The 12,840-nt window shown below is 41.8% G+C and overlaps 1 protein-coding gene across 3 annotated transcripts in view; it reads right to left on the bottom strand.

Annotated features, from left to right (window-relative positions):
* The window catches only part of TIAM2 (TIAM Rac1 associated GEF 2), a 164,671-nt gene that overhangs the window by 38,594 nt on the left and 113,237 nt on the right, over nucleotides 1-12,840 (bottom strand). For 2 of the 3 annotated variants that reach the window (XM_056487234.1, XM_056487235.1), the window contains 2 exons: nucleotides 12,224-12,316; nucleotides 10,916-11,176 (listed from right to left, as the gene is read on the bottom strand). In XM_056487234.1, coding sequence (XP_056343209.1) covers nucleotides 10,916-11,176; nucleotides 12,224-12,316 — 354 coding nt within the window. Of the gene's footprint in view, nucleotides 1-6,021; nucleotides 6,227-10,915; nucleotides 11,177-12,223; nucleotides 12,317-12,840 lie in introns of those variants that run through there. The other variant, XM_056487237.1, reaches the window with a different exon arrangement.

The raw sequence follows: 12,840 nt of genomic DNA, 5'->3' as shown, positions 1-12,840 counted from the left end.
TGGCCTAGCCTGTAAAAGACTGATATCCTGACCTCAGATCAGAGCAACTGACAGCATTTTTTAAACTCTGGTATTGTCCAGTGGTTTCAGACAGATGATGCAAAACAGCAATAAGGTGGGCATCAGCTTACTTCTGAGAATAGCAATATTAATTTTAGTTGGACAATAAATAGGATACACAACTGTAAAGGATTGCAGGAGGTCCAGACTGCCCACTAGGAAAGAATGTATTCAATATTTTCACTAATTCCCAAATGTTTTAGGAACCGCCAATAAAACACAACACGGCTGATCTTTGGCGTGTAGAATATTCTCCCACTCCCTTTACAGAGAGTTTCCATAATCAGCTGTATGGTTTATCTGGAAATAAGACATTGCATTTGGGTAATAAAATTAAGCCAGGTATATGGAAAGCTGCATTTTTCATTGTTGTGCAAATTCTCCAGCCTGATCAGATAATTATGATAAGCTTACAGTTCTCATATTCTTCTAGCCAATGTTACTATCAAGAGAAAAGTAAACTTCCAAGAAAAGATAACAAATATTTCCAAAATCCCTGGTGCAAATAATATTGAAGTCTGAGCCAGCTCTCAGAAAGGAACAAAGCTTTGGTGGTCTTCATGCCTTCAGGCTTACAGAAAAACAGGGAGTGGTAGGTGAACCATTCCAGCATTGCCTGGAGAAGAGAAATAGCAGCATAATGAGCTCTAAAAATGCTCCCTCAGAGACCAGCACTCATAACTTCAGTTAAACAGTTCAGCCTGGCATGTAGCATGTGTGCGCTTATTTCTTTTGGTTCTATACAACCAAATCTATTTCAGGTTTTCAACAGTATATTTACTTTTTTGTAATGAAGTTGAAAAAAATAGATCTGTAAGCATTTCCTTCTGTATCCTTTTCCTTTCTGAAAAACTCCAAGAAATATCTTTCAAAAAGTAACTGTTGATCCAAAGGAATTTGTTGAATGGCTTTCAAGAGACATTCTCACAATCTCTGTTAAAGAAGGCATCCAAGTTTCACCAGAGAGATGAGGGGTTCTGGGTTCACTAGTTCAGCTATGAATAACTTGTATGTCTTGTTTATGCAAGGATAAGTCTTTTCAGTTCTTTGGCTCATGTTATCACCTGGGATCAGCATGGAAGGGGCACCCACCAGTTGGTATATATGACAGAGCCCACACTATCTCTACAGCCCTTTAGGTTTTTCTCTACGTTGGAAAGAACACAACAACTACGGTCATGAAGAAGAAAAGCAACAGAAGATTCCATGGAAGATTCATTAACTGTCCCACAATGTCCATTTGCACTGGAAAAATTGCTAGTAAAAGTGAGGAGGGTCTAGAAGATGAAGTTGTGGGGATACATCTAGGTAAGTTTAGTGAAGTTGTGATACAAGAGGATGCTGCAGGTTCTGCTCTAGGGTTTCCATCATGAAGGCCCACATCTGGGTAAACATCAAGAGGTGTTTGGAGACACAGAATTCTTCAAGGCCTTCAAATAAAAGCAGGTTTTTTTTTCTCTAAACAATCTTTGGCCAGAGAAGGACTATTAGAAATTTGGTGAAAAGTCAGCTGAGGAAAAATTCAAAGACCATGACGCAAGAATGATCCAGCTTGAGTAATAACTGCAGATCTAATCTCCATCTAGGAAAAGTGGACTGAAAGGTCCTACTTTACCTCATTATTCATCTATTTCCCCTGCATGACATAGTAGCAAATAAATGAACAAGTCAATTTTTTGCATTCTTACATCTCACTAGTACAGGCCTCAACATATGAAAAATGGCTGCTACACACTGAGCTTATTCATAAGGAGTTTTTATCATCACATTCGATTTCTAGCCTGAAAACTGTCTCTAGAAAACAGATTTTTAAGCGAAGGGAGGTCGGTAGATTGCAGCCACAGATGAGAAATGTCCATTGAAGCACACCATATTCTCTACCACTTCAAGCTGAAAGCCAAAGCAATTTGGTTCACTTATTTTCATGGAGGTTCTCTATGGATTTGGGCAAGAGACTGAGGTACCATGGATCCCAAGTGCAGATTCCTATTGATCTCCAGTTAAGTGAGTGTTCAGGCTAGCTCAGTTCATGGAATCTGTGTAAATTTTTAACTGTTATACAGTGCCAGTCCATTATTTTCACCAGAGATGGTACTCATAGCATTCACTCCAATGCTGGAGTAAATCCAAATTTATTTGCAGGCAGTAATTGTGGTTCCTAACTGTACAGTGGTTTACAGCTTTCATGCTGCTTTAACCAACAGTTAAAAAAATAGTGAAACACTCAATTTATTATCAATTCAAAACCACCTTCCTCTCTTTGCCTAGGAAATTTTCAAGCTCTTCTGAAAGCCTTTGAACTAAATTCAGATAACAACTAGCTCGAATTCTCACTGCCAAATTATCGTGACTTGGATCTACTAGTTCAAGTAACTTCAGTCTCTAGAAAACTGAACATGTTACAAAACACTAAATTAAGTGAATTTAGTAATTCAGAAATTATTAAGTCTCTGTAAGATATTTTGGCTTTTATCGCTTTTTGGTCTGGATGTTTTGTAACCTACTTTGGGACTGGCTAGAAGGTATACCTCAGGTCAGCTTCAAGGATATAACTGACTCCTTGGTGTAGCTGGAAACTCATGCAGGAATCCTTTCCATGTGTTAATATCTGGAAAGAAAATTAGCATACAGCTGTCATAACATCAGACTTCCTAGACAAGATTCTTAAATGCAGAATTACAAGAGGCCTGTCACTAAACTAGACTGATTGTTACCAAACAAGACATGCAACTACAGACCAGCCAAGAAGATTCCCTTCATGGCCCTCTCATCCATTTGTTTTGGCTTCAGGGAGCAAACCAGGAAACATCAGAAGGTGCTTTACATGCTTCCCAAAGTACAATGCAACCAGGCTGCTTCTATTAGCATATGTGACACTGCCTAGACAAAGAGAAATTCCTACTTCTGGTTAGGACCTGAAGTGATCAAGCAGGACAAATCTTCCTCCTTTGTTCTCACCCTTCAGTGAGGAAAGTGACAGGTCTTCTTTTAACATTCCACTTTTTCAAGTATGGAAAAAGGCAGTATGTTCATGCAAATATTCTCCTATGTGCAGCTCTCTTAAGACATTTTGGGTGACATGCTGAACAGTGGCTTCACTCCAATCAGCCACCTACTTGCACAAGTTTGACTTTCTATAGGCTGCTCTATGCTCTCTTATATTTCTTTTTTTTCTAAGTATCTACAGAAACATCCATTTTGATGCTGAAGCAGAGTCCTTTAGATTCCTTTGTCTGTTAACAGTTCATGCTGAGGCTAAATCATTTGACTCATTAGCTAATTCAGTAATCAAGAGGAGATAAAAATTAGCAACATAATGGGAAATAGTTGCCTGCACTTCTGCAGCAATGCCTGATTAGCCCCTGCATCTCAGTGGTGTGTTTCTATACGGTTATTTAACATTCTTAACTTTCTCTGCCCAAGTATCTGCCTGCTGGGCAGCTGTTCAGCCTTTTCAGTTTGAAGTTTAACACTTCACACCAGCTTCTCAGACTGTTACCTAAACGCATTTGTTTCCTAAGTGCATAACAAATGCCTTCCTCCCTACAGTTTCCCTGCAGGCCAGGTTCCAAGTATAGCACCTCAGTGGTACATTTTCTTCTCCATCTCAGATTTATAGGCACAAAAAGTAATGAAAACAGAAAGGAAAAATGAGAGTAAAAGTTAGTCAATACTTTAGCAAGAGTTTATGGCTAGCTTAGACAGTTTTTATCATTACTCAACCTACCTTACTCTGTGAAGCACAGAACATCTGCTGTTTGATGTGTTTTAAGTCATGCCTACGGTACTAGTCTATATGTGGATGTCTCTAACTTTATCATAATTAATAAACCTCCTTGCTATCCATATTGTCATTCTACAGAATTCAGTAGGAAGGGCAATATGATGATTTATGCCTACATATCACTGAGCCAGAAGGTGCAGCTATACAGGGTTTAATGAAGTTTACACCAGGAAAAAAAACCCCAACAATTTGGCCCACTAACTTCACAGGTATTAAATCATAGCAGCATTTAGCAAGGCAGAACAGAATGCTCTTTCAGTAGGAAAGCACAACGAAGGATATTTTATAGCATAAGCAATCTTTTAATTTGGTACACACACATCTAGCAGAAAGCCCACAGGACAGTTTGTCAAGTGCCAGCAAGAGCTCATTAAACCACCACTCTTGGGAAACACTTGTATTGCAAAACATGCAGTAGGCAACAAGTGCTCCAATGGATCCAGCTTCTGAAGAGACAAATTTCTCTGAACTGACCTCTATCTACACTGCTAGAGCCCCAGGTATTGTCGCAGGTCAGACCTAGTCTTTTCCCAGCGATTCACCAGAGTGCAGGACGAAGACACTGGTGCTCACAGTGCACAAACAGCTTGGAGCAGGAGCCAACCCAGCCCAGCTGTCCAACGCTGTCAGCACACAGCCTGCCCCTTGTGCTCGCTCTGAGGAGCATGTGCTATCACATCTGTGTGGTTTCTCACCGAGTTGGGTAACAAGTAAGAAAAAGAAAGCGCAGCAGTCATCCATCTCCAGGCAGATAAGCAGTCATGCTGCATAGATGACTACATGTCTGTGCTACAGAGAGACTTTCCCAGTGCACTGTGCCTTAGACCACACAGAACTGTCAGATACCTGGTGTGAGATCCACCAGGCAAGAGGGAGCAAAGTAGGCAGATCTGCTCAACTAACAGAGACCAGGGCCCATTATCTAACAGGATCATGGGTATCCTTGGGACTTGAGAAGCTAAGAAGCCATATTTGCCTCTCCAGAGCTCAAAGGAATTTCCTGTGAAAGAATAAAAACTGATTTTTTTGATACCTCACACAGAAGCACAAGGAAGGAGATGCCCTACAGCACAACGAAGAGAATTTATATGTTGAACCAGCATCTAGGCAAACAAACAGGACCTGATTTGGGCAGAACTAAAAGTAGAAGTTATTTTAGAAATGCTTTACAGTTAAGTTTTAGTTTTACTTTAGTTTACAAAATGCATTCAGCAATACATTAAAGACATCTACAAAAAATTGTGGGCAAACAGCAAGAAGCAGAGTGGTGTGAGCCAATGTTCCAGGCACAGCCCCCAGCTGTCAGAGCTAGAGACCATCCTAGTGACAACATCCTCCTAACTTTTTTCTTCTCTTAAGAAGGACACAGGTCTTTCTGATATTCAGGGTAGGTTGGAGCTGAAAGAGGATATAGGGGGTGCTAAGTGGAAAGGTGTGCACAGTGACATGCAGAGAGAGCTGGCAGCAGAGCCAACCTCTGTCTTCCTTTTCCTCCCTCGACTTGGTGGTATCTGACAAAGCTGAATGGAACAAAGTTTTCTGGAGAAACAGTGAGTTGTACTTACACTTTGGAGAGGTATCTACAACACCTAGCAAAGTGCATTTGAAACAGGAAGTACCTTGGAATTGAATCCAAATCAGTTGTTATTATTAAGGTCATTTTTTTTAAAATAACTTAGTCATATAAAAATTAAACTTGTGGCCAACTGATGTGCTTTGCTTCTGTGGGTGCTTACCAAGATTAAAATCAGACACTGCACATGTCTTGGTAAACAGAAGAGCCACTTTCCATGTGAGGATTCAAGCCACTGATCCTCCTCCTGAAGCACTGACACTTTGCAAAAATATCTCAGTGTTTAGCAGATTAGGATCTAAAATGTAACTGCTCCTCTCCAGCACACAGCCCATTTGTAAAAAAGCACAAAGCCTCTCTCCCTCCCTGGCTGCAGCCGTGCCTCATGCAGCACAAAAAGCTTCAGCTGGCTCAAACCAGCATGTCCCAGTCTGCACTACTGCCCCAGTGCAAGAGGAAGGAAAGCAGAGGGCAGAACCTGGCTCCAAAGTGGCTTAGAGCAGTGTTCTGTGGGCAGCTCAACTGAAAGAGACCTTCCCACCTCTGAGAACAGCTCTCCTTGCAACCAGCTCTCCCCTGGCACCTGCTGCTCCCCACTCCTTACCTGGCTCTGGCCCTTGTCAGAACTCTGCACCCATCAGCTCACCTCCCTGGGTGTGGGGGTGGAGAAAGATTTCTCCTTGATCAGCTGCAGGGGCTGCAGCAAGAGCTGCTGCCAGCACAGGGGTGGGAGGAGTGCTGTGGGGCTGGAGGAAGAGGAGGAGGAGCAAGCCTCCTCCTTGTCAGCAGCACCCAAGGCTTCTTCCCTGCTCCTGGGACTGCTCTTCCAGAAGGACAGACGGGCCAGACAGAACCCAGACCCTGCACAGAGGTGAGCACCTACCCCACAGGTGAGGAGTACAACACGGAGCACAGGAACAATACGCCCATTTCCTTTTTACCTTTTAATTTTCTTCTTTCCTTTTTTTATTTTTAAGTGGATTCTTTCCCATTTAGCTTTCTAACCCTCAGAGATGAAAGTGTTTCATCATGGAAACTTGTTAAAGCATTTCCAACCTGCCATCCCCCACCTTTTTTTTTTTTTTTTTTTCTGCTTTTTAATCACAGAGTTCTATTTACAAATTAAGGTTGGTTTCAACAGTGTCAGCTAACCAAAAACGACAGCTTTTTTTGGCAAAACCACACTTGCTGAGGAAAAAGAAAAATTGCCCAACTCTGACAGTGACTAACATTCTGGAATGGATTTTCACACCTACTAATGCTTCTACCTCCTGCCTCATGTCATAGATATGGTATATCTTTAGATATAGCATAAACCCACGCAGCATTGCCCTAAATATAGTTTTTAATTATTGTGCCTTCTCTGTTGTTTTACCCCTCAAATATCCATGTCATCTTAAAATTTTTCCTTTTTTTTTTTTTTTTTTTTTGGCTCCACAGCTGTAAGAACTTCAGTCCAATTTCCTCATTTTTTAATTCAACATAAATATTTCTTTAATTTTCCTTGGCACTGGAGCTTGGAGCAAATTTAGTTGCTCCACATTTACGAGTGCATTTTTTTAAAGTATTTCATCTCATTTCTTTTCCAGGATAAGCTTATTACTCTCCAAGCAGCAAAGCAGGAGGAACATAGTGGTGCCATGTGGGAGATCAAATGATACAGCCACAGCAGGTCCAAAATACAGCTACAAGGGTATAACAACCTCTTGGAGAAAATGAATCACTCTCACCAAAAATTCCCTAGGAATAATTTTTAGGAGTGGCAGAATTAGTGGCTTTGGAGAAAGTCAATCACTTCCCTTCTGTACAGTAAAAGCTGCCAAGGTTTGCCACGAGTTATGATTGGGTATCCTCAACACAGCAGAATACATAGGGAAAGGCATTCATCAGAGTTACAACTAACAGTTACAAAACTGTAAACAACTCTGGACAAACTATTACTGTCCAAGTTGTATGAAGCCAGTGATTTTTAAGTAAGTTCTGTTTTGCTTTTGCATGGTGGTCATGGCCAACCACTAGGCAGGGCATTACTGTGTGACTCAGGGCTGAAAATTTCCATTTTCTAAGCATTTTGTTAATTTTAGCTCATTAATCCTCACAAGCACTCTAGAAAGACAGGGTTAATTTCTAAAAACAGGGAGGCAACAGCAGAAGCATTGAGGTTTTTTAACTCCTGATACATACTTTCAGCCAAAGGGAACTTGATTTTTTAAAAAGGTCCCCTCTTCCAGCACTAACTGACTTCCAAAGGTGCTACTTCAGGAGAAAAGAATCAATATGGACAAGCAAATGTTAGAAATTATTTTTGAAAACTGTGGTCTTAAGGGTGACTCACTCAACTCTACCCAAGCAGACAGAACAATATCAAACAGGACAACCAGGGGATCAGGCTCAGCCAGCACAGGTTTAGGAAAGCCATGTTCTGCTTGAACAACCTGATCTCCTTTTCTGACAAGGTGACCCACCCAGTGGATGAGGGAAAGCCAACCTGGCTTTCAGTAAAGCCTTTGACACAGAATTCCCCTGGAGGAGCTGCCAGCCCATGGCTTGGACAGGAGCACTCTTCTCTGGGCTAGGAACTGGCTGGATGGCTGAGCCCAGAGAGTGCTGGTGAGTGGGGCTGATCCAGCCATGGGCAGTGTAACTCTGGCCTCAGTGCTGGGGCCAGTCCTGTCTAGTGTAATTATCAATGGTCTGGACAAGGGGATTCAGGACACCTTTAGTCAGTTTGTTGATCACTCAGGGAGTGTTGATCTGCTGGAGGGCAGGAAGGCTCTGCAGAAGGCTCTGGACAGGCTGGATTGATGGACCAAGGCCAGTGGTTTGCAGTTCAGTAAGGCCAAATGCCAGGTCCTACCCTTGGGTCACAACAATCCCAGGCAGTGCTTCAGGCTTGGGGAAGAGCAGCTGGGAAGTGGGCTGGCAGAACAGGACCTGAGGGTGCTGGTGACAGCAGCTGACCATGAGCCAGCTGTGCCCAGATGGCCAAGCAGGGCAATGGCATCCTGGCCTGGATCAGCAATGGTGTGGCCAGCAGGAGCAGGGCAGGGATTGCCCCCCTGTACAGCACTGGTGAGGTCACACCTGGAGTGCTGTGTCCAGTTTTGGGATCCTCACTACAGGAAGGACATTGAGGGGCTGGAGTGAGTCCAGAGCTGGAGAAGGGTCTGGGAGAGTCCTGTGAGGGTGGCTGAGGGAGCTGTGGGTGCTTAGCCTGGAGAAAAGGGGCCCAGAGACTTTGTTGTTCTCTACAACTCCCTGAAGAGAGGCTGTATCCAGGTGGGGCTCGACCTCTTCTCCCAGAAAACAAGTAACAGGACAAGAGGAAATGCCTTTAAGCTGCACCAGGGAATGCTCAGGCTGGGCATCAGGAAGCATTTCTCCACTGAAAGGACAGTTAAGCACTGGAACGGGCTGCACAGGGATGTGGTGAAGTCACCATTCCCACAAGTGTTCAAGGAACAACTGGATGTGGCACTGAGTGCCATGGTTTGGTTGACATGGTGGTGTTTGGTCAAGCATTGGACTTGATGACCTTTAAGGTCTTTTCAACCTTAATGATTTTGTGAATTTCCTGAAGACTGAATATGAATTTAAGAGTCCTTGGCCTCCAAATCCCTGCTTGGATCATTAAATACCTCTTCTACTAATCTAAAATCTGAATCAATTCCCGAGTAACAGGACACAAAACAGTTAAACCCTTTATGATTATCTATTAATTCAAAGTAATGCCATTTTCTTCTGTTTCCATTTGAACTGATCAGGTGATCAGACACTAAGCACTGAATTCAATTAACATAAAAGTTCTTCTCACGAAGCTTAATTTAGAACTATTTGTTCCTTTCAGAATAAAATAAATCTTCCTTAACTCCTTTTAAGCAGAAAAGCAAATATACTATGTCCCTTTATCCACTAATGCTTAAAGTATAATACATACTACAGTAATTTCCTATTATAATGGAATATTTGCACAGGTTGCAAATTTATCCCCAAGGAAAGAGGAATCTAGTGGATGGACGTATACATTTATTACACTGAATACTCGAGGTAATGCTGGCCTGTGATATCCAGCCAACAAGCTCGATGATAGCCCTGATATAATTATGTAATTAATTAGCTCTATCATAATTTTTGGTTTATGACACTAACTTTTATATGCCACTAGTCAATTTAATGGCATTTTAAATTGAAATAAGGCCCCTGAGAGAGATGCTACTTACTGAATCACAAATCTTGTATTCAGATTTCTTTTAATTTCAAAAGATGACCTAATAAAATTGCTTTATAATTAAATCTATTCTAACAACTTCTCCTATGTGATTCTTTCTCTTTCCCATTTTTAATTACAAAAAAATTCCAATCAGAAAACACTCGCCACCGTAATTATATGCAAAACCCAGCGATCTCTTTTTGTATCTCTTTCTGCTCCCTTCTCACAGCACTGCATCCTGGCTAGCTTTCCTGCAGAATTTTACTAGCATCCTCCAGAGGCAGATCGATGAAACTGCACTTTTTCACTGACAATCTCATTAAATTTGCTTCTATCTTGTTTGAAAAACAGTCAAGGCGTGGGAAGAAAAGGGAGCAAAGCCCCACATGCTTTCTATTTCAGACAGACATCCACAAGTGTTCTGGTACCACAAGATGTGGCTCTCCAGTGAAGTAACATCAGATAAGAAGGGAAAGGAGTCCATGGCTCCTCTCCACCCACAGTGGCAGGGGCCCTTTATGTGCCACCTCCTATTCCCAGCTGAAAAGGCAACCCAGCAGTGGGCATTGGCACTTCCCTGGGGCTGGGGGTTGTGATATCATCCAGCAGCATCCCTTACCACACAGGCACCTTCCCTGCCTGGTGCTCCTCACATGGCAATGCATCAGGATCTCACCCTGACCCAGCACTCCACCCAGTACTCAAAACAGTGGCATTACAGTGAGTAAGGAATAAGAGCAGGTAGAACAATCCCCACAAAAGCTCTTTTCATAGGCTTTGTTCTACACAGTGGCCACTGTACCCAACAGGAGCACAACATCACTGGATGGGAGCAGAGCTCAATGACTCCTTTCTGAGGTGATGATGACTATTGCACTGAAGACACCCTCAATGTGTGTGGCACTTTGCCACACAGAAAGCATGGCAAAACACAGAACAATACTCTGCTTCTGAAAGCCATCACATCATTTCAGCCACTGATGCCTGGGAAATGGATGTGTTGGAAATACTCAAGATGACACAGAGTGGTTAAGAGAACACTTGATAATACTGGATGGTACAGACAAGCAGATTAAAATATTATCATTTTTCCACAGACATAATCATACTCCGTTCCATTTCTGCTCCCTAAAAAATAATAACAGGCAGATATTGAGCACAAATGGAACTTCAGCAGTTTATACTTGTGTTTTTAAGGCAAACATATAATTTTAACCATGACTAAGTTTTAAAAAACACTGACATTTGAAGTGAGGTGGAAATAACAGAATTATTGTCAATTTCTTACCGTTTGCTGTGCTCTTTTTGAAGTTATCTAGAAACTCTTCCAGGAGCTGTGACTGGTTTGGAGGGGGCAACAAATTCTTTGGATCCCTGGAAATGTCACCATCTGACCAGGACACACAGAAGGGTTGCTGGGTCCCACAATGGCTCGTTCTCACTGTAAGCATTACACTTCTCTCTGAAAACAGTAACTCCATCTGCCTGAGATCAAGGTCAGACACAGCCTCTCCATTTATGCTCAGGATTTCATTGCCTACTCTGAGCCCTGGCAGCATGTGAAAGCAAAGAAAGAAAAAAAAATTGCAATATTAAAAGGATCAGATCACAACCCAAACCTTATGCTGACTCACTTTTTATCTTTCTGATTTTAATTCAAATAGTCTAATCCTACCACAAGTCCATTAGAACCAATGGAAGCTTTATTTGTGCTATAATTATACAGATTGACCCCAAGCTTGCTTACTTTGATAGGTGCTACCCACAGTACAGCAATCATGTTAGTTTTGTTTAAAGATGCTACAGAATTGGGTGGGTGGGAGAGCAGCACAGCTTTCAAGAAGATTAGAATAGAGACACCTCTCACAACCAGATACCATCACTATGCAGCACCATAACACATATTTCATCATCTGTGAAGAACAAGGCACTCGTCACACAGATCAAATTATTCATGCAAAGCTGCAACAACTAAGGACTGAGTTTTTATCAGCTTTTATATAAATCTAAACAGTGGCAAGTGCTGTTTTTCTAAGTCAGCAAATCCAAGTAGATATTACCATCAGGTAGCAAGTCAGTATATGTGTCTCCATTTCTCTGGGGCTGTTTTTCAGAGAGCAGAACCTACATGATCCTCACACATGCCAATGGAGAGAGGCACAGTTTCTGAGCAGCACAGTGGGAAGGTGTCACAGAAATGTATGCAGAACACTATTCTGGGGGGGAAGGCTTTCTGCCAGCAAAAGTGGAAGCAATGGGTCATAGAAACTGATCAAGCCCATGAAGTTCCCTAGTGTGAGATGAACTCATTCTCCAGTTTATTCCTCTGTGCAAAAGCACTCAGTTGGATGGCTGAGCACAGACTTTGGCTCCAAGGATGAACAAGAACTGTCCCCACTACACTGAAAGGATAATTCAGTTACTCTGTGTACACTATTTTTCCTACAATTACATACTTTCCATGGTCTTCAGGAAAGAAAACTGTGAACAGTAAAAGCTGAGAAACATTTCAGACAGCATGACTAAAGCTCCTTCAAGTTTTTGGACACAAAAAAGATAATGAAGAATAGTTTTAAACACAAACAGGATACAGTACCTTCCTTGTATGCCAGTCCCTCAGGGAGAACATCACTTACAAAAATATGGGTGAGATGCTCATTTTCAGCAACTTGGGCCGTGACAGCAAAGCCTGAAGTGAAAGAGGTTTAAATCAAACAAACTTTCTTGGGAACATTTCCCTTTTATTTCCTGTATTTAGTAGACTTTACATGAGAAGGAAGATACTTCTCATAAGAACACATTCATAGAGCAAATAGAAATTATCATATGGTTACCCAGTCATTGTAAGGCCTGTTAAAATTAGTAAGACTTTTCAACTCCCAGAAAATTCTATGCTCTGCTGTAAAAAGAAAATTCAGTTTCAAAAAAAGTACTTTCTACCTCAGCTCCATGACATTTCCATAACACAGAACAGCCCATTGTTACAGTAAGAGCTCTGCAGAGTGTCCATCAGACACAGAGGTGCATTAAACAATTCCAAAAACTGGAAACCCAAACTATAAAACAGCATACTAGATTAATGAGTGGGAAAGGCCAGAAAATAATAATTTAAAACTGACTTGCAGCTAAAGCACAGCACAAAGCTGCCGTGAAAAGGTATCCTTGCAAGGTATGTAATTATTTCTAGGCATAACTACCTCCCATGGACAAAAA

This window comes from Oenanthe melanoleuca, chromosome 3 (genome assembly GCF_029582105.1).
Source record: "Oenanthe melanoleuca isolate GR-GAL-2019-014 chromosome 3, OMel1.0, whole genome shotgun sequence".
NCBI lineage: Eukaryota > Metazoa > Chordata > Aves > Passeriformes > Muscicapidae > Oenanthe > Oenanthe melanoleuca.
The sequence above is the reverse complement of the archived record's forward strand: the minus strand, read 5'-3'. Positions and strand labels throughout refer to the sequence as shown.